Raw genomic sequence first — 20,846 nt, forward strand, 5'->3', positions numbered from 1 at the left:
TAAACGCGCCCACGCATCTCGGGGGGGAGGATGTACATAGGTAGGGTAAGAGTGATAAGAGCTGACTACCTAGGTAAGGTATTCTTGATATCTTACTTGTAGAGTCAATATGGTTCACATTATAAGTAACATCAAGCTAAGGTACTGCCTAGGTAGGTAGAGCAGCAGTGTGACCGAGACAAAAACTCTAAATAAACCATTGTCCACATCCATCATTTCTCTGAGACGCAATCCCAGCCAGTCAATGGCTCTGCCGGCCAAAGTTCACAGCAGCGTTCTATATCTAGGGTGCATCGCACACAGACAGTAACAAATACCTAGACTAGTACAGTCTCGCTATCTTCAAAGCCCACCCACCCAATAACAAGCCAGTCAATCTCGCAGCGAGAGAGAGAGAGAGAGAGAGAGAGAGAGAGGGAGCGAGGGAGGGGTAAAGCCAGCCAGAAAGCGGTGTACAAGAGCCATGCTATACCTTACTGCTCCGTACAACAACCATGTTTTGCAAACCCTCCCCAAACTGGACTCCTCGAGCCGGCAAAAAAAAAAAAAAAAAAAAAAAAACATGTCACATTCGGAAACACGGCTGTCATACCTTCGTTACCAAGGTACACACATTGCACAAGGGGTGCTACCATAATGCCCGTGCCTGTACGAACCAAGTGCAGGAGTAGTAGTACTAATAGCATAGAGTGCCTACATACAACTACTAGTAGGTCCATAGGCTTGATGGGGTCAAAGTGGTCGGGACTGGGTCCGTGAGTCCTGGACCCCCAGCGAACTTCTCATTTTCCTCTTTCTCTCTCTCTCTCTTCCCCTGGTCTTGGAATCAGGTGAGAATGTCACTCCTCGGTGGCGGTTAATGAATCAAATGGATGGATGGATGGATGGATGGATATTACGGGACCACGCACAAGCTCTTTGCTCTTGTTAGCCGCGGGGAGAAGGGGGGGGGATGGGATGGGAGGGGGGAAAGGCGGACTGGCGCCAACAACATTGAAACTGTTCAATCTGCACACCCTGTGCTCTTCCGTGATGAAGGCGTATGGCGAGGCGCCGAACCTCTCTGTATGTGGGAGTAAGGTAGGTATAACAGTCGCTCGGCATGTCGCTAATTGGGAGGGGGGGGCTCTTCTTTGTTGCTGCTGCCTCCCTAGATATGTAGTATCAGCGTCATCACAAACGGAAACGGAGGAGACTAGGCGCGAAGAAGAGAGAGAGAGAGAGAAAGGCGAGAGAATCACTCTTCTTTGTCGGTAATTAACATTATATGATAGCAGCGCCCTGATGAGCGGATCAAGGAGCTAGCTAAGAGTTAGTGAAATGAACAGAAGCACAACCAACAGCTCATCCGAATTGGGACCATGTCATCTTACATGGAGGGGCGTCATCGTCTTTCTCGTTCCCCCCCATGAACAAAGGAGATGCTTTGGAATTGGCGCATTGGGAGACAGTGAGGCTCTTTACTCCTTCAGTAGCAGAAGTGTCACGATGCCATTGATATAATGCCGTGTAGCAAATGGTAGAAGATGAAGATGATGCTTGAGGCCTATTTCGTCTGGACGGTGAGGTGAGCTGCTGCACTCAAGAGACAGCGCCATTCAGGGGTCTGTCCAAGATGAGAGACGTCCGCGTGTCTTCGAGGCATTGTCCTCCTAGCTTGAATCCACGATGCTAGAGATCGGTGATGCATCTTGACGATGTTCCGAGAAGGTATAACCCAAGTCGACTCGGGTCTTGAGACTAGTTCCCTTCCTGGCCATTGAAGTTTCTCCCGAGTATTTGGAAGCGCGGCAGGCTCCCGCTGTCCAGCTTCCAAAACGCCTTAAGAACGCAATGTCATCTAGCTCAAGCTGTGGACTCGTTTCCCCAAAGCCTTGATGCTGGCTTCTCACCAGAACATGACGCTATCTTTGCAATCAATACACTGCTCGCTGCATAGCGGCACTGTCGCATTCATGGGGTGTAACACCTGATAAAGGGCACATTGCTTGCTCACATCATGTCCCACTATATCATCTGTTCTTCATCCCTTAGTTATGTAGGGTAAGCCATCATCACCAGTCGACACTACAGAATGCTCCCAACTTCATCCTCCCTGGGGAAGCAAGTAGACACCTCCAGCTTGCCAGTCGCCGCATCGGCATGAAACGAAAGCACCACGGAAGCTCCATAGCTCAACGGGGTGCCTTCAAACACAACCAAGTCCTTGCTCTTCTCCAGACCCAAGATCGACTCGACATTGGACGTCACAAGACGGACAGTCTCTTCCTGGCTGAGATGCGCATACTTGGCGGCCCATCCGGCCTCGGGACCTAGGTCGTGAATGCGATAGTCGACCGGCATTGCTATGACATGTGAGCTCGAGAGCCTTTTACGCAGTGGAAGCATCCTGAGATCGCGGGGGAAGGGGCGCTTACAGGGTTCATAGATGGCCAAAGCAAATGTGACACCAGCCTCCTTGAGATAGCTGGCTATGCTTCTTGTAAGGGGAGGCCCGACTACTGCGTCCTTGTCACGAAAGGCATCAGGAGCGGGCCGATTCTCTGTTAGAATCACAGAGATGTTGGCAGCAGCCAGCTCTTTGGCAACCTATAGAATACTGTTAGCCTCTCATGATCCCGTCCTGTGATTGCAGCACGCTTCGAATTGTTGTCACACTTACATATGGGGCTTCCTTGCCGCCAAGTATCACAATATTGGTCTCCGGAAAGTCCTCCTTGACAAGCAACAGTTGACCCATGTCGTACTTGTTGTTGCACTGCACGACAAGAGGCAGGCTGCCAGCCGCAACTCGCCCGTACACCGTCTCATTATGCTTGCCCTTCCCATCCTCCAGCATCTTGCGTAGGTTGCGAATGCCGTTGCTGACCGAGCCTTCCGAAGACTTTGTCGCATCGCCAAGATTCAGATGCAGAGCGACATCGCCCTGAACGATACCCCCCTTCGTAAGGCTCTTCTTGCCGCTGGTGAGAAACTCTACGCTGACGCCCTGGACGAAGCCCGACGCGTCTCCCAACGGAGCAGAGATTGCCCTGGTGACGCCTCCCAGACGGGCTCTCGCAAACTCCTTCCCGTCGAGCCACAGTCCGTACTTTGCGTGGACCAAGCTCTCAGGGTCTCCGATTTTCTGGTTCGATGCTTGGCCGTCGCCGGTGCCGTCCAGCGTGGCGATTTCGGTCAAACCCAACGCACGAGTGACCGCAGTCAAACCTGGTAGGACATGACCATTTCGCAGGGACAGGCGAAGAGCCTTCTTTCCCTTGACCTCGAAGTTGCTTACGGCTCCTGCGCACATGGCAGCTGAGCCGAGGCATGAAATCTCGCCATCCTCGACGATTAGCTTGAGAGGCTCATCGTCAACCTGCGCCAACGAGGCTGCTAGCTCTGGATAGTTGTCCACGAAAGCTTTCTGGATGCCGTCTACGATGAAGCTCTGACCTGGCTCGTACGCCTGAGAGCATATCGTTGTTTTCTGCTCGTCTTCAACCTCGTACCGAATCTGTGGCTTGATCACGGGCGGTTCGTTTCCAGTGTGAGCTGCCGTGAACGTCGTGCCCATGCTCTGCTTGACTCGTGACTCATCCAGCTGGGCTTGGCCGTCGATGAAGACCTGTAGGGGCGTTGCGCCATTCGACAGAGGGTGGGAGTCCCATACCACAATGTCTGCGTCAAATCCAGGCCTGCAGTATCCGATCCGGAAATCCAGGTCGATTGCCTTTGCAGGGATGGAAGTGACTGCCTGAAGGGCCTTCTCTTCTGGAAGCTTAAAGGAGTACCCTATCGCGGCCTGAGACGCCAGATACTTGGCACTCGTCATGCCAATGACGTGGTCGGACTTGTAGGCCACGGGAATGCCATTCTTATCGAGTATGTGGCCCGCGTACAGGTTCGGGGAGTATGCCTCCTGTTTGTACAGACTGAACTCTGCAAAAATGGCAACGGTGACGTTGTCTCCCTCCTCCTTGAGCAGGTTTGGCACTTGCCAGGCTTCGGTGGCATGGTGGAATCCGGCAACCCTGTAGCCAAACTCGTGGCTTATCCGAAGCATAGTCTCCAAGTCCTCGGGCTCATAGTTGTGGTTCTGCACAATGACCTGGCCGCGAAGAATGGCAACTGTCGACTCCAGTTCCAGCTGGAACGGAAACTTTCCAGACTGACGAATGAGGCCGGCCTTGTGGTTGTCGTGCCAGGACTGGGCCTTGAGGATGGCCGCACAGTAATCGTCCTGCTTTTCCTTGAGCTCCTTGGCTCTCTGGAGATGTTCTCGCAGGTGCCAGCCGTTGCCTAGACGAGTATAACCCCATACGCTCTTGGGGTTTTCGCCAAACGCAAACTTCATGTACCGCCGCCGATCGCCTGTCGGCACGCCTCTCTCGAGAAGTAGATCCTCAACGACAGGCTCGGAGTGCTCTCCGGAATAGAGCGCGTTCTTGACGGGAACGCCCTCGCCGGCAATGAGGTTGGCCGAGCCTGGAATGATGAGCGAAGACGTAACGCCGCCCGACAGAATCAAGGTGGCGGCTTCATCGTACGGCTTCAGAGCATCAAGCACATGCACCATTGGGGTAAAGGCTTTTGTGTCCGGGTTCATCTCATTGGTGTCGTCGCCCACTTCAGTACCCGGCCACGGCGTAAGGAAGTGATGAGAATGCATGTCCACGAGACCGGGCGTGACATATCGGCCCTGGACGTCCAACTCCACGACGCCATCGCCCTCAATGGCCGTGTTGTCTGCCGTCTTGTGAAAGGCTTCGACGAGACCCTTGGAAAAGACAATGTCCACGGCGTAGGGGAGGAAAGCCTCGCCGTCGAACAGGGTTGCATTCTTCAACACAATTGTCGCAGCCTGGCCGTTGGTCGGCGTCCATCGGGGGTTGCTCCGTCGAAGCCCAGGCTGTGGCCGGCCAGGGATCCTCTCCAGCTCGCGACACTGCACCAGCGCTTCCTCGTAGCGTTGTAGAAGCTGCGGCGACGCGTCGCCATCTTCGTGCCGCCGAGTCCGATACTGGCGATCGACTGCATAGCACAGCCAGAGCACGGATGCTGCGACCACGAAGCTCAGGCCCGTCCTGATCGACACAATGCTCCGCGCAAAGGGCCGGCGATGGGGCGGTCGCCTGGGGTAAGCTGGGACCTCGTACGGCGGAGGCTCTTGCGAGCGCAGCCGCTTCTGCTCCGTTGCCTCGTCCATGCGATGTGATATATGATAGTACGATGTGGTGTTGCTTCCGCCAAAGCTGCAAGGACTGTCGCAGTGCCAGGATCCGAGTCGCAGGTCGCGTCTGCCTGGCTGCACGCCCTGTAAGAGTGTGATGCGCAATCAATCCGAAGCGCCCGCTGTGGTCGAACAGGCGATTTCCCACCTTGTCCGGCCAACGAGACACACAAAACGAATGGCCGCGCCCAGTTGCGACAGGGCCAGAGTGAGACAGGAAACGGTGTGGCTGTTGGAGTCGAGATCAATCAGCGGCCCCCCCTTTCTTAGAGTTGCCGCGTTCTCTCAGCCGGTACTTGAATCCCATGTTGTCTCCTCGCACTCACTCTTGTGCTACCTCCCGTCATACTCGTACAGTACCCCAGCACAAGCCCAGGATGCGTAAGCTCTCGCGCCTCATCTATGACGCCAGCAGCTCATCGCGCACTAGGACTTTTGGTCGGGCGCCCAGGTTGGGGATAGCCGTTGGCGCCCTACAGTACAGTCCATTACTGTACAGACAGGCCATGCTGGACCAGGTCCCATTTCTTCTCAGCCTCTCCAGGGCATTTCCGCTTCCAGTGGCGTTTGGCGGGGGGGCTGGAGGGAAGCGAGCGGTTCTTGTTGTCTCTCTCTCGCCCGCCCTGGCCGTCCTACGCATGTTCGGTTGCCGATTCAGTTGTACGGCCTTGGATGCAGAACCTGACGTGTCGTAAACAGACGCGAGTACCTCGCACTCGGCAAGGTAAGTATCTCATGTACAGTACTAGGTAGTACTCGAATGCAGGCGACCCGTCGTCCCGCGAACGAACCGCAAACTGCAGACTGCAAACCGCTTCTCCTGTCAACCCCCAAAAGAACGTAAAGTGTTTGTAGTAGGTACAAAGCAGCTACTATTACTGTGCCACTGACCGGCCCGTGCCGACGCTTGGCGGCCCTCCATCCAACGGCGAGTCAAAGCGGACAAAGTACCTCGATGGAGGGCTGCGAGCCGAACCGAGCCTTGCTCAGGCACATTAGCCAGAAGATAGCTTGCAATCCACGCATTACACGGCATGAGAAGCCTCGCAGCATCGTCGGGCATAGGTATCTGTATATATACACACAAGGGGCAGGCAGTTTCGTGATTCGTGTTGGACTCGGGCAGGGAGCGCTCCTAATGTGTGACGGCCCTACCACCCTCTACTGCGGTATGATCGTGCTGTAAGATCCGTACGAGGACGGAGTCAAAGGGCAACTTCCAGGGCCCGGGGTACGCATTGCTAGCGAGTACAGGGACTCCATCCTCCGTCCGTCCTCCTCAGCGGTACGAGTCGATAGATACGGAGTCCTCAGTACCCAGTAGCAGGACTCATGTTCGCACAAGGAGCTGGGGTCTGGCAACCGTAGTCTTGAGAAATCAGACGACGCCGCTCCTCGCTATTGGGCATGTCTGTCGCCATTGACGCAATGCAGACAACCGAGACGGCCCCTCGCCTGTTGATTTGACGATCAATTTGCGGCTTGAAGCCACACCGAACATCTAGCACCCTGTCGTGTCCCGTGACGCTGTGTGATGCTTGTTCATGCGTTGCGTTGCAGCGACTCCGCGAGCGGCAAGAGAAGGGCGGGGTCGGAGAAGAGACCGAAATACCTGTACTCGTATGCGACGTTTCTATAGCAGTAGCAGCTTCAACGGAGATGGGTAGCCTCAACGGAAATATCATGCTGTCTATAAACTTCATCGAAGACACCTTGGAAAGTAGATCCTGCTTGGCCCTTATCCAAGCCCTATTCGTGCCCAAAGACTGATATGCTTTGCCAGTAGCAGCAGCATCCATTGCGAGCCAGAAAACTCCAGGTAGAAAGACATAAAAGGAGAGAGGAAGACCAAGAAAAAAGAAAGAAAGAAAGAAAGAAAGAAAGAAAGAAAGAAAGAAAGAAAGACAGGAAGGAAGGAAGGAAGCGCTGTGGCAAAGGCCAATGACCAGAGTCAAACAATCAACAGCCTTGCCAGAAGCCGTTCAGCTCTCATCCCGTCATCGCCTTCTCTCGCCGCTCTCCTCCCAGGAAATGCGCATTAAACCTCGCATACACACAAGGCTCGTCAGACTCTCTCCACCCTGTTCTGTATACATTGTTTCCTGGCCCAAATCAGCTTCGCATCTGCCGTCTCCTTCTATGACCTTGTGATGCTTCGCCATCCTCGTCGTCGTCATTATCCGAACCGTCGTCATTATGCCTGGAGCCTCGTCCTCTGTCGTTCCCTTTCTTGATTGAAATTATACACCCTTGTTCTTTCAGACGCTTAGCCAGACTGCTGCTAGCCACCATACCTGGAAACTCTTTGGCGCTGTAAACCTTGAAAGGCTCGCTCTTCGACTCTGCGAGGATGGGGAAGTGTTTGACAAGCCCGGCACGGCCCGGATCTATCATCATCAAAGTGAATTTGAGGCGAAATGAGCCCGGAGTACGACAGGAAAGGTCGGAGAAGCAAAAGAAGCAGCCCTCTTGCCCGTTTTCATCCTGTCCCACAAATGGCGTTGCGACAAGAGATCCCATCAGCCGCCGCTGATGTTGGTACTCTTCCGGCATGTAGGAGGAGTCACGCTCTCCTGACTCGTCAAAGATGGCGCAGCTCATGACATAGCTCTCGTACCTCAGATACACTCTGATTTCCTCTTGCGTGAAGTTTGGGTTCCTAACCACAAGCTCCACGATCGGGGGCGGATCTATGACTCTTCAGTCTCTGTCACCAAACCCACAAGCTCGTGCCGCATTTGGTTGTTGCCGCATCTTGAGCTCAAAGATGGTGTCATTCAAGTATTGAGCCTTGCTAGAGCCCAGCAGATTGGGAACTCGGATTGACAGAGGCCCTGCGGTTTCCGGAGGATGAGATGGCGGTCGGGCTACGGGCCTTGCCGGCTCGGGCTCAAAGGTCGACTCTGCCATGGGCGTGTCTTGTTCTTGTCTCGCCATATAGGGGGGCGCAATTCCACTTTCAGGATGCTGGTATGGTCGAGGTGGCGGCGTCTGCCGGTTCAAGTGGTTCATGTGGTCCATGCTTGGAGGATACTGTGACAATCGAGGGTCGTTTGCATTATCCGGCCTCCCAGCTGGCGCCGGCGGGAATATCTGCGGCGAGTGGGTTGGGTCTGCGATATGACGGGGCGGATAGTTCTGAGGTGGAGCGGCACCGGCATACGGAATGTGCGAAGGAGACATCAAGGGGGAGGAAATGCCGTGGCCAGTGCTATTGTGAGGGAGATACGGCTGAGAGTGATAATATTGAACAGGATCTTGGGACGGTGGCCGGAACGTGTCTGGTCCGCAGGGAGCTCCTGCCAAGAGGCCTTTTGGAGGAGGCAATCGCTGCATTCTGTAGCCGGGAGTTGTGGAATAGCGATCCATGCCGAAGTTGTCTTGTGTTCGAGGCATATGATCCAGTCTGGCAGAGTTCCTAGGATCCATCTCAGTTGCGAAGCCAGAGGGACCTGTAGAGAAGTCGTGATGCCCTGGAGCGGAAGACATGGTCAGTTTTGCTCTGGGACAAACAACTGGGATTGGAAAGGGTGCAATGGCAGTAGTATATAGGTAAATCCAAGTAGATGGTAGTAGTGCAATGTTGGCAACAAGAGGTGGTAGGCAGCCTTGGTAGTACTAGTATGTATATGAAGGCCAATCAGCGCACCCTGGCTTCGGAGCGGACAGGCAAATCAGCCAATGCCGGTCTGGTCAGAGATCTTCCAGACCCTCCCCCTTCCAGGGCTCAATCGGGAGGAGTTCTTGAACCAGGTAGAGGGGACCGGAAGCTGCATGCCTGCAACCAAGATCGTTGTTGGCGTGGGTGGAGGGGATGATGTGTGCGCTGATGCGGGGCGGCAAGAGGAGTGTGTGTATACAAAGGGTACTGCATAGGTATCAGGGAACCGGACAAGTGCAATACAGTGTTGCTTACTTGGTGGTCGCCGCAAGGAGGTTGAACGCAGGACTGGAGTCGTGGGCGGAACGCGCGGTAGACGGGTACCGTTCCTTCGAACGCTCCCCCCCCCCGGCTTCGAGCGGTCAGAGCAGAGAGTTCAAGTAGGGAAAGAAGGGAGGAAAAGAACGATACATGCGCATACTTACGATACAAGCTGTCGATGCGTCTGCCCGCCCCCTTGTGAGACACAAGACGCACTACCCCCAATGACCGGAACAGAGGCGACCGGTTGTGTGGAGCGCTCCAGGCAGGGAGAGGTCAATGGTTGACAGATGAGTACCAAACAAGGTGAAATTCGAGGCCTTTGCGGGAAACAAGCAACGTCGAGCGTCGAGAATGGACAATGACCTCTTGATGTGCTCAGCTTGGTAAGGCCGTTTGGTATAATAACGTTGGTTGCACCAAAAGAAGTAAGAGAGCAAACAAGTTCAGGGCCGGGCCTGATGACTTGAAAGTGCGAGAGACGGCGAGTGGGACTCGAGAAGGGAACCTTGCTTGCCAGGTATACCAGGCTTTGTTGGTGGCTTCTGCCAGCTCCAGAGAAAGGACAAAGGCAAGGCAAGGCAAGGAGCCCGAGTGGGGGAAGAGGAGTGCAAGAAGAGAGACACGGAAGCGCGAAAATGTTGGCGTGCCAAGAGCCATGGGTAGTAGGATCGGTAGTAGCTGTAGCCGCAGTAGCAGCATTAGGTTGTGAAAGGGCTGGGGAAGCCAAAGAGGATCAGGTTGCAAGACGAGAGACGTTTGATGGCCACTGTCCGTACTCGGAGCAATTCTGCCAGTGCCGTGCAAGTATGGGTACCTGATCACGCATGGGACTCTGGCCGTTCTCTTGCGTGTGCCACATGCCTGTATGAAGTTGTACCGGTAAGGTAGGGAACCAACGCATGAGCACTCCACAGGCACGCCGCAGAAACAATAATGAGGCCACTGCGCAAGCGGCCCAGCCGGGGGTTGTCAATTGGCGCTGGCTAGGGGTGCGCGCAAGTTACAACTGACAGATCTATTTCCCACAGGGCGGAGACGCATCACCCATGTCACAGCATGGTTGATGTGGCGGTGGGTGAATCCGAATCGCTGGGGCCGCGGCGGCTGACAGTATTGCGCATTGATTCTGCTAGTAGTGGGCGAGCTCAGACGATACCTTTGCTCTGTCTTGTGCGTGACGTACCAAGCTCAATCACAAGCATGACCAAGCAACCGCCTTTGCTTCCGTCTCTTATCGTAGGTGGTGCTTTCGAGCAACGAGGGATGTGGCGCCAAAACAATTGTTGGTCACGCAAAGGCTTCTGCTTCTGAAGACGTGGCATCAAGGACGGCGCAACCACTGTGCTCTGCCCAGAATCCAGCCCAGCCATGGTTGCAACGCTGGACCGACATTGGCACATCCAAGTCGCAGCTCAAGGCGCGAAGCAAGGGTGGTCGTTGGTGGCTTCGAGTCCAAATGTCGGCTGATATTACCTAACAGCCAGGCCAATTTCGAAGGAGACCGGGATGCTGGCAATGCCCTGATGTAGGTCTGCACCGTTGTAGGATCAGATCAGATCAGCTCGCCCGCCTCATGCACCCAGAAGATGAAGATGTTTGCTCTCCTTCGGCATTGGTACTGACAGGGTTTCATGGGCGATATGCTATTCTTTGGTCCTCGTGAGAGAGAGTGAAGCTTGTGGCATTGGGCATAAACAGACCCGGCTACTGCCGACCCGGAGCATGGAATGATGATGCGTCTCGGTCCATCGAGATCCAGTCTTTGGGCGGTTGTAAAGAGGCTCGAGTTGGGGGCTGGAGGCGTGCGAGATGCGTCCTGGTCCAACGTGTGCGTGTGTGCCCGAGTAGGAGGACTTTCTAGTCTAGTCATGGGGCGGGCGGCACGGCTGGAGCACAATCTTTCCTTTTTTTTCCCCCTTGGATATGTCTTCCATTGAAGTAACGTACTCCGTATACCTGGGTATCATAGCGCAAGACACTATCCAGCTAGTGCTCCTCCAACCCCAAGTGGCCCGTGCTGCCTTGCCAGCTCTAGCCATTGGGGTCGGCCAAGCTCAAGTACGGAGTATGGGAGCTGGTCAGCCGGCCCGTATGATCGGCGAAACGAGGGAAGAGACGACGGCCGCTCGAAGCTGCTGGTCGATTCCGTAACACTAATACCGCGACCCTGGCCTCGTAGTAGGCGATCTACGGCTGGACCAGGTAGGTAGTGAGGTCTGTACTTGTACGAAGTACGAAGTACGAGAAATGCCACTGAGAGCCAAGGTAGCATCCGCAATGCATTAGCATGCCGAAGGCGCGTCTGGCTGCGCTGTCATAAAGGACACCACTCGCATATCAGGGCCTATAATCCCGCCACCCACCCCAAAATATTAAAGCCACCCTAACTAGCTGTGTTAGGCTAGTATTCTGCCAGACTTCTTAATATAAAAGGTACCTGTCTCTGCATATAAATTACTAGCATTTATAAGTACCCTTTATCTTATATTAGTTTTTTTTTAATGCAACCTAACTATAACACCAGGACTAGCATATATATATTAACACTATATAAATATAAAAAATAAAGGCAATAAAAATGCAAGATATATAAATTAAAGCTTTATTTACTATAAAAAAAAGATATCTTATATATATTATGCCTATAGCTAGGTTATATAAAGTTAATTATAGTCTTATATAGCTAAAGCATAGCTAAATGCCTTTATTAATATGCATTTTATAATATATAGCTTAAGATTATACTATTTTATATAGCATTTAGCTGCTAAATTAAAGGCTAATACTACTAGTAAGAAATAATTTAGTTACTGCTGCTATTAATTAAGCTAAGGGCATTTTAAATTAGTAATTATAATTCTAAAGGTTTAAAAAAACATAGCCTATTTTTATAGCTATAGTTAAGGCAGCTGCAGGCCTTAGCAGGAATTTTATATACCTTAAATCCTAAGTAAATATATTTTATTTTAAGCCTTGCAGCTTTTAAGCGCTAGAATGTTTAATATAGCGGATTTAAAGCTAGTAAAGTAGGCATTTATATAATCCTTATATTATTTTATAATATTATATTATTTCTAAAAGCTTATTAAATTTCTTAATATATAATTAACTAGAGGATTATAGCTAAGCCCTTATTAAAGCTAGCTGGCTATAAGGCTTACTATAAGGCTTAATTTATAGCGCTTTATATATTTTATTATTATTAATAGCATTACCTTACTAGCGCTAGCGCTAGTAGCTTTATAAGATTATTCCTAGGCTTATTTCTTTTTAAAATAATATAAGGATTATAAATATAGCAGTAAGAATCTAAATCTTCTTATTTTTTATTAATAAATAAAATAATAAGGCAGTAAAAAAAATAAGGATAATATATAAAACTAAATAAAAAAAGCCACTAGTTATTAAAAAGCATAATTAGTAATATATTATTTATAATAATAATATAATACTAACTATTACTAAATACCTTAACTATAAGATAGTTATTAATTATATATATATATAGCAGCCTGTATTAAGCTATAAATAACTTTATATAGCTTTATAAGGCATTTTCCTTAAGATTTAGTTATATAGCCTTTACTTTAAGGTATTACTAATAAACTAAGTCTAGTAACCTTTATAACACTTTATAAATAATATTAAAAAAAAGCTTATATTAAAATATATTTTATATTCTTATTACTTTTATAGCTGCCTTTTTTTAAAAGCGCGCTAGTGTTATCTTTTACTGCTTTTTTAAGGCATAAAATAGCTGCTGCAGATTATTATAATATAATTAAAGGAAGGATTTAGTATTAAAATACTAGGCTTTAGCTAGGGAAGTTATAAAATGCCTATAGTTATAGTATTTTTTTATAAATATAATTACCTACTGCTTATAAAAAGAAATATAGGTTTATTAAATATAATATAAAAGCACTAGAATTATTAGTAAATATATTATAAAAGGAAAAGAAATAATCTCTTACTAATATACTTAAAAAATACAGTCTATATTATCTCCTAGGCTATACTAAAGCTAGCTAGTGTTAAAGCATAAAAAAGGCATTACTAAGTAATTAGGAAGTTATTTTTTATCTTTTTATATACTTTTTAGCATATTAATAATATAAAATTTTTATTTATAAGCTATTAAATAGTAAAATACTATAGCTCTAGCTTTTTAAATTTATCCTAGCTAACCTAATACTTATTAATAGCTTTTAGAATATTCTTTAAGATATACTAAATATATAGCTACTTTTATATTATTAAGAAGATTATATTAATAATAAAGCGCTTAGCAGTAGTAAAGTTTATAATTATAACTTTAGGTAATAAGAAGTTTATTAGTAGTAAGTGCTGTTATTTATAAGCAGTTTATAATAACTTTAAATTACCTAAAGCCTATATAAAAAAATTAGTATTTTTTTAATAGCTAAGGGTAAAGGTAATAAAAAAGATAGTGCTAAAGGAAGAAATACTATTTATTTTAAAAAGCTTTATATTATAGCAGTTTATATTATAAGTAGTATTAATTATTATTATATTAAGTAATGCCTCCTATATCTTAAAGTTACAGTCTAGTATAATAAAGATATACTTAATAAACTCCTACTTATTAAGCTGCTCTTTATAAATAATGCTATAATTATTAAGCTCCTTAAGCAAGGCCTAAGTTACTATATACTCTTTAAAATTATACTATATTACCTATAATGCTATATTTTAAATATCTTACTTTATAGCTATAAAATTATTATCTTAGGCTTTTAATATATACTTAATAGCTTTTACTATTAAGCCTATTATATTAAACTCTAGGATAAAAGCAACTTGCCTAAATATAGGCCAGTAATACTTAAGGAAAGAAAAAGGAAGCTAGAGATTATAATTATACTTACCTTAAATAACTTTAATAAGCTAGGCATTATTATCTTACTATATTATTTTAACTAAAAAAAGGCAGCCTGTTTTATATATACTTATTATTTAAAGGCTATAGCCCTTCTTTTTATACACTCTTAAGTATATATAAGCAATATTATAATAATAAGGCTGCCTGTTTTTATAGTTAAATATATATTAGTAGATAATAATATAGCCTTCCTCTTTAATATAGTATTAAATTAAGAGAAAGGCTTTTTTATAATATAAAAAAGGCCTAAGTTAATAAGGTGGCTGCAGTAGTATTATTATTTAAAGCTATTTGCGTTATTATAATAGTATAAATATTAGTGTTAGTATTATAGTAGGCGCGCTATATAAGTCCTAGTATTATAGTTAGGTTATATTAAAAAAAAAATAATATAAGATAGAGGGTACTTATAAATACTAGTAATTTATATATAGAGATAGGTACTTTTTATATTAGAAAGTCTAGCAGAATACTAGCCTAACACAGCTAGTTAGGGTGGCTTTAATATTTTAGGGTGGGTGGCAGGATTATAGGCCGCATATTAGCATTATGACGGGGATTTTCAGTTGGCGCACGCACCTGGTAATTCGCCGTGGTGCAAGTCACTCTCGTTGAGGAAGCGAAGGCGGCGGGGGGGCTGGGCAGACCCTGGAGGTTTCTGGAGGAGGATCCTTGCAACCGTTGGCCTTTTCTGCCCTTTTTCTTTTTTCCTTGAAATTTCGTGGTCATCGTCCTCTTGTTTTCTCGCGTGGGAGGATCGTCTGTCACCTGCAAGTGCTGGGCCGAACGTGACAATCTGTTGAGCGGCGGCAATGCTCCTAGGAGGAGCTGGAAGGCACCACCTTAGGTCGTGACTGTCGCTGCGTTTGGGTACATCATGCGGAATGCAAGAGCGGGCTCCATACCTAGGTAGGTATTGGACTACCGCTGTGCCTGCCGTGGTTGTAGACTTGTAGTGTCTACCAAAGATAAGGCACATGCTTGTACCCTCACCTCGAGTCTACCTTATAGGTACCCAGAGAACCTGAGCACAGCTGCTATCGCATGAGTATACCTAGACATGCTCTTTGTAATGTCTGTGAGTGTGTTCCAAGCAATTGCATAAGGCCTAGTACTCGCTCCTGTACCCAAGCGAAGCGTATTGCAATTGGTATCCATACCACCCTCCAGAGACCGGATATCGCCCATTGGTAGGTAGGCAGGTACCTACATAGGGTTGGCTGGCGCTGGAAGCTTCTGTGTCGCGACTGCCTGCTAGAGGCTCGGTGCCACGTTTGGACTAATGCTTGGGTGCCTTGGTAGGTACCTAGGTACCAAGAGGTAGGGCAGGCAGGGCCGTGATCTTGTCGAGGGCGGATACCTGCAATCAGGAAGGAACGGCGCCTGTGGTTCGTACGGAGGGGGTACGAACTTGGCCAGGAACATCCTCTCAATAATGTGTACCTTGATCCGGAGCCAAATGGGTTAGTACTAAGGTAGGTAGTACCTACTAGGTAGGTAGGTTCCTGATCTTTGCTAACCTTTACCTTACCTTAGTACGATGCCAATCTACTACAGAAAAGAGTGAAACATCGATTCCCCGAGCCATCGAGGTTTTTCCTTTTCCCAGAAGCAGCGGGGTCTGGACATTAGCAGTACGAGGTGCTTCTACTCCGTATCTAGGTACCTTTTGGAGCTGGGAGCTCTCCCTCCAGTCAGGACGAGAAGGTACATAAGGTAGGTACCTAGGTAAGGTACTGTACTATGAGGTAGTGTCGTATGTACCAGCGCATGTAACCAGAAGATCCGTTTCCTGACCCGCCCTCAGGCCCTCCATCGCCGCCTGCATGGAGGGGAAGCCGCCTTAGCTCCAGGTAGTGCCCGCAGAGCACCCACCAGGTTGTCCTGTACCTTTCAGCCAAACTGCCCGTCCATCGGCACTTGCGTCTCGTCATCGGACCTCACTCCGTCCCTCGCCCTCACCGCCATCTGTGATTATAGCAGAGCAAGGGCAGACAAGCAAATTGGGGAAGGCGGAGACGGCCCGCGAAGAACACTCCGTACATGCAGTGATTCTATACCGGTACATAGCGAATGTACACAGCTTTCAGCCATAATTCGTGCCCAATATTAGGTAGACACCTTACGGCGGTACCTCTGGCCAGCTTAGCTAAGGTCTGTGCCTCGGGAACGATACGACTACCTGTACCTCCCATTTGCAAAGTGCCCAGTTGGGGGCGAGAGGGTTTGACATCACAGAATCCTCTCAAGTCTGTTGCGTGTCCAGACGAGATCGCGATACCAGGCGCTTTGGACTGGGCCACTTCGCCTCCGGCCGCCTCCTCGGCGCCAGCAACGGCTTGGGGCGCTTGAGGGCGCCGCGCGCAGGTATCGGTGCCACCTGGCTGCCCGTGAGCTGTTGCCAGCGAGACTCCAACAGAGCTCCTGGTGACGCTTGTCAGCCGCCCTGGCCAAGCCTCCGCAACCCCCAGGCGCTCGTCTGTCTCGCTGCGGATTGAGTACTCCGTACTGGTGCGAGAGGCATTGGGTCGATTTGTCAAGCCAAACGCTTCAGACCAACGTCGTCGTGCAGGTGAGCAGTCACCTCCTCACGCATTGCCCCGGGTCGTGTACTCGCGAGTACAGGCACGATGCCAATGCTACATCACACAACCACTACTTCGCGCGAGTACGAGTACAAGAACCAAGAGCATCGGGCCAAGCGAGCACACACCCCTCTATCCCTACCGCCTGGCTCAGACACGCTCGTCATGTGCCTGAGACATCGCCTTATTCTGCGTTTGTCAAGCTTTGCGGTAGCGGCAACGGCAGATGGGCGGTAGCGGCATCATCGCCAAGAGCTTCATGGCAGTTGACGAAGCCTCCAACTGTCGCTGTCCGTCTCCATCTCCCTCCCTCTGGGCCTCCCTTTGGGAGGTGCTCGCGCTCGCGCTTTACTCCCGTTGCCAAGAACCGGGCCCGTGGATTCGCTCGGCCAGGTTGGCTTGCCATCCTCGTTGTCACACATGCAACTGTGCGAGTCTCATGCAGCGGTGCTCCAGTCATGCTCGACCTGCAATGACAGCGTACGAGGGCGCATGATGTTGCCTCCCCTGGCCATCCGAGATTGTCGTTCGGAAAGACTTCGTTGCATCTTCCCGTCTTCCGCTTCCCGCTTCCCGCCTTCCCCGGCAAGGACCAGGCTTATAGGTCATGAGCTAGGGACTGTGCTGGTGTGGAGTTTCTCGGCGGGCAAGCGTGCCACGGCAGCCGATTTCCTTCGACCCGAACTGGCGCGTCTTCGAGCCACAACGACATGCAGAATTGGCAGTGGCATGCCTCATACTTTTCTCGCGGTTTACCATTTCCCTGCCTTTCTCTGTTACCTCTTTGCAATCTGCTAAGGTCATTGGAGATATCCCGTGGTGCCCTCTCCGTCTCATTCATCAAAACCCGGGCACCACACTGGTATTAAGACAGACCCGAGATCCAGTTCAACGGAACGATATGCTGCTCAGGATAACCATATCACGGCATTGGCGGCCGTTGTTTGTCCCAGTGGCTCACCAGCCGCTCCATGAGCGGGTTGGTGGACTAATCGGCGTCTGAAAGAGATCCCAAAGGCGATGCTGTCACCTCGTGGCGATCCGAAGGTTCTGTAGGCAGGTCACAGGCACATATCGTGCGCCAATAGCATCAACACCTTCGTCACTGCACACTCCATTACTGGTGCCCAGTACGGAAGAATGCCATTGGGGCGAAGCGTGATGCTTAACCTGTCATGTTCACGTTCACTTTATTTCAGCCGCCCCTGTTCGCCCCTTTCCCCAAGTCTAGAACCCGTGCGGTTGCTATGTTGCCATAGTGATACTCAGCAAATTGGGTTCATGTCTCAGCTCTGCTATCAAGCTCATGCCAGGGCCTTTTGCTCCGTATGCCTTCTGCTTAGTGCGATGACCGCCGACGCAGACCTCTATCTAGTGCTAGAGGATTGAATGACGAACGTAGGGGTGGAAGCACGGCCTCAAGGCCCCCATCTTCTAAGGGTATAGATTTCTCTATTGACAGCTTGCTAACAACGGAAGACAGTGCCACTACCGGTTACTTCAGGGTGTACGGGATAACCACCAGTGCCTCCGCCGATAGTCTCCTTCTATGATCCTTGCCTTTCCAGGGTTTAATTGCCAGTCTCGTTGCCTCACATGCAGATGAAGAGCATGCGGCACGACGAGAGACCGAGCTGATGAGCCACATGTCGCCAAGAGTTGTCACAAGTCTCAAGTGTATTCCGGATCGTTCCACTATCAAGGGTTTCCGCCGAAGGAGGGATCCCACGGCAGGACTTTCGATGACTATATCGCGGTATACTGCACGCACGTACACACGCACACAACCAGACGCCAGAGGAGCACCCATCCGCAGGCAACTCTACATGGTTCAAAGGAGTCGTATAGTGGAACAGAAACACCAATCGTTGGATTGATGAGGGAGATGATACAACCCAAACTGGACCAGCTCGCTTGCTACGCGGAATCTTCCGCCCCCAAGACCGCATTCGAAGGAGCCGGGCGTCAGGTATCAGACTCGTATGGTTGCGCTCATCGGGTCTCAATTTCATCTCGAGTGTCAGGCTGCTATCTCGCACCAACGCGCGAGGCAACTTCACTAAACCGGCCCGGATTTGGCTCGGGCTGGGCTTCCTTGCATACGGACGGCTTGAAGGCTCCCCCGTCTTGGGGGCCCAGCTGCACGGACTACGCGCCAGACGATGATGACCTGTCAAATCCGAGACGACAGCCCTTTGCTGCGCTGGATCAAGAAAAAAGCATATTAGCCGAGGGCGAAATTGGAGCGGCTGGTGCGGCTGGCTTGTCACGGTTTTGTATCCAACGAGATGAGGGTGTCGTTGCAACCCGCCCTGACGTAACGGTGCGGCGGCATGGCCGATAGGAGAGGAGAAGAAGGGGTCTGGCATTCGGCTCCTTTCGGAATCAGCTCTCTTATTGTTGTGTCTTCTACTTCTTGTTTGGCCCCCCCGTTTGCGCATCTCTTTTTTGTTTTGCGGACGATTTCGTAGCAAGCAGGTTGGATGTCCGCGTGCTATTATTGACACAACTATACTTGTCCGTTGATTGTCAAGCTACAAACTGTTGATGCATGAAGATGCTGGGCTTTTTTTCGAAAATAGGAGTGGCCCTGGCGTTGTTGGGCAGCTGCTTGTTTCCCCCACGAGCCAAAGGCGAGGTGGATTGGTCTAGACAGAGATCTATGGAGGACATGGCAAGGGGAGGCTGTAACGGAGCATGTATCGGTATTTGTTCTACCGGTATAGATTTACGTAGTATGATTGACAACCTGATATGTGTTCTCTGTACCTGGGATTAAAGAACAGGAAGATATCTTACAATTTTCGATGCTTGTAACATAATTTCAATCTAATACAAATCAGGAAGATGTGCTACTATTCTTGATGCTTGCAGGGTTATTTTTTGAGTATTGCTGGGGGGGCTGTATAAAATTGCTAGGGGGGCTGTAGTTTAAGTACCTTACTTTTATCTCTTATACACTATGTTTTTATAAGACATTTTCTATATATAATAAAATTTAAAAAAATATAATAAAGATATATATATATAATTTATTAGCTAAAAATACTATATAATTTTTTAAAATATTTTTATTAATTTTTATAAGCTATATAATAATAGTAAAAACCTAGGCTAAGTTTAAGCTTAGTTTTTTATATATACTTTATATAAAATTAGGTAACTTTTTATATAATATTAAAGAATATTTTATAAACTATTAGTAAATACTAAGTGCATGCTTATATAAGCATTTATCTAGCTAAAAATTAGCTTTTAACTTAAACTGGGATTTTTTAGGCCTTTATTAAGTATAAATAAAAATTTTAATTAGAATATATTAGTTTATTTAATAAGCTTTTTTAAATTACTCTTGTTTCCCTTATAGCATTTTTCTAGAATTAATTATATATTTTTAAAGTTAAGAGAGGTTTCTGTGGGTCCCTGTGCACAGACCCTTACTAAGCCTATTTAGGCTAGTTACAGCCCCCCTAGCAATTTTATACAGCCCCCCCAGCAATACTCTATTTTTTTTGATAAAAGATCAGGAAGATAGATCTCGATTCTCTGACACTCTTTACAGACAGGACTACCTCATGGTCGTTAGCTATGCACATCACAGCTGCCTTATGTAGCATGGTATATATAACGTGTATTTATCATTATGACTCGTGTATACAGATTTTTACAGAGAATCTCACTATGTAACAAGTCGCCTCTGAATCTTCCCTCCCACGCCAAGGAACCAGGAAACTCCCTCAGCCCTTTGCTCTGGGCCCTCCTTCAACCATCAGGAAAGGTATAACCATGTTTCCCGCAGTGCCCAACAGCTCTCATAGGGTATATGTATTCTGATGTGTGCGCGTATGCAAGATTAGTAGCTCATCTTGAAGCCCAATATGTATGAGATGCAGAATGTACATCCTGGAAAGTGTATACCCTGAAAAGGGAGGGTTTGAAAACGCCAAGTCGTGTTGCGTTTTGCGTGTATGTACGTGTAGAACATATAAGTAATTAGACATTGAGGTCGCGTATATAGGGATATGTAAATGTAGGATATATGCAAGATAAAAGGGTGCGTTGTTCGTCGTAGGCAAGAAAGTCGTGGGGAGCATCAAGGTTTGGTAAGTATAGATCAAGCCTACTCGAACCGGTTTCCCCCAGAGGCAGGCTCTGATAGAGGAAACAGTAAGCCGTTTAGGTCTGATTGGATTGCCATCAAGCGTTCCAAGGACTGGC

At 48.6% G+C, this 20,846-nt stretch overlaps 2 protein-coding genes across 2 annotated transcripts; both read right to left on the minus strand.

The window, feature by feature from the left end:
• Positions 1-2,067: 2,067 nt before the first annotated feature.
• Positions 2,068-5,855, minus strand: TRIREDRAFT_71326 (carbohydrate esterase family 9; the record flags this gene model as incomplete). Its single annotated transcript, XM_006961602.1, has 5 exons — positions 5,693-5,855; positions 5,542-5,615; positions 2,663-5,290; positions 2,418-2,589; positions 2,068-2,345 (listed from the first exon to the last, which is right to left on the minus strand). Exons 1-5 carry the CDS (start codon positions 5,721-5,723, stop codon positions 2,068-2,070), a joined length of 3,183 nt encoding a protein of 1,060 aa, XP_006961664.1. The 5' UTR covers positions 5,724-5,855.
• Positions 5,856-7,327: 1,472 nt separating this feature from the next.
• TRIREDRAFT_102737 (uncharacterized protein) lies at positions 7,328-10,510 on the minus strand (the record flags this gene model as incomplete). Its single annotated transcript, XM_006961603.1, has 5 exons — positions 7,328-7,905; positions 7,939-8,833; positions 9,132-9,228; positions 9,302-9,818; positions 10,324-10,510. The coding sequence occupies 5 exons, from the start codon at positions 10,508-10,510 to the stop codon at positions 7,328-7,330; spliced, it is 2,274 nt and encodes a 757-aa protein (XP_006961665.1).
• Positions 10,511-20,846: the final 10,336 nt, after the last annotated feature.

Source organism: Trichoderma reesei (assembly GCF_000167675.1).
Source record: "Trichoderma reesei QM6a unplaced genomic scaffold TRIREscaffold_1, whole genome shotgun sequence".
NCBI classification, from domain to species: domain Eukaryota; kingdom Fungi; phylum Ascomycota; class Sordariomycetes; order Hypocreales; family Hypocreaceae; genus Trichoderma; species Trichoderma reesei.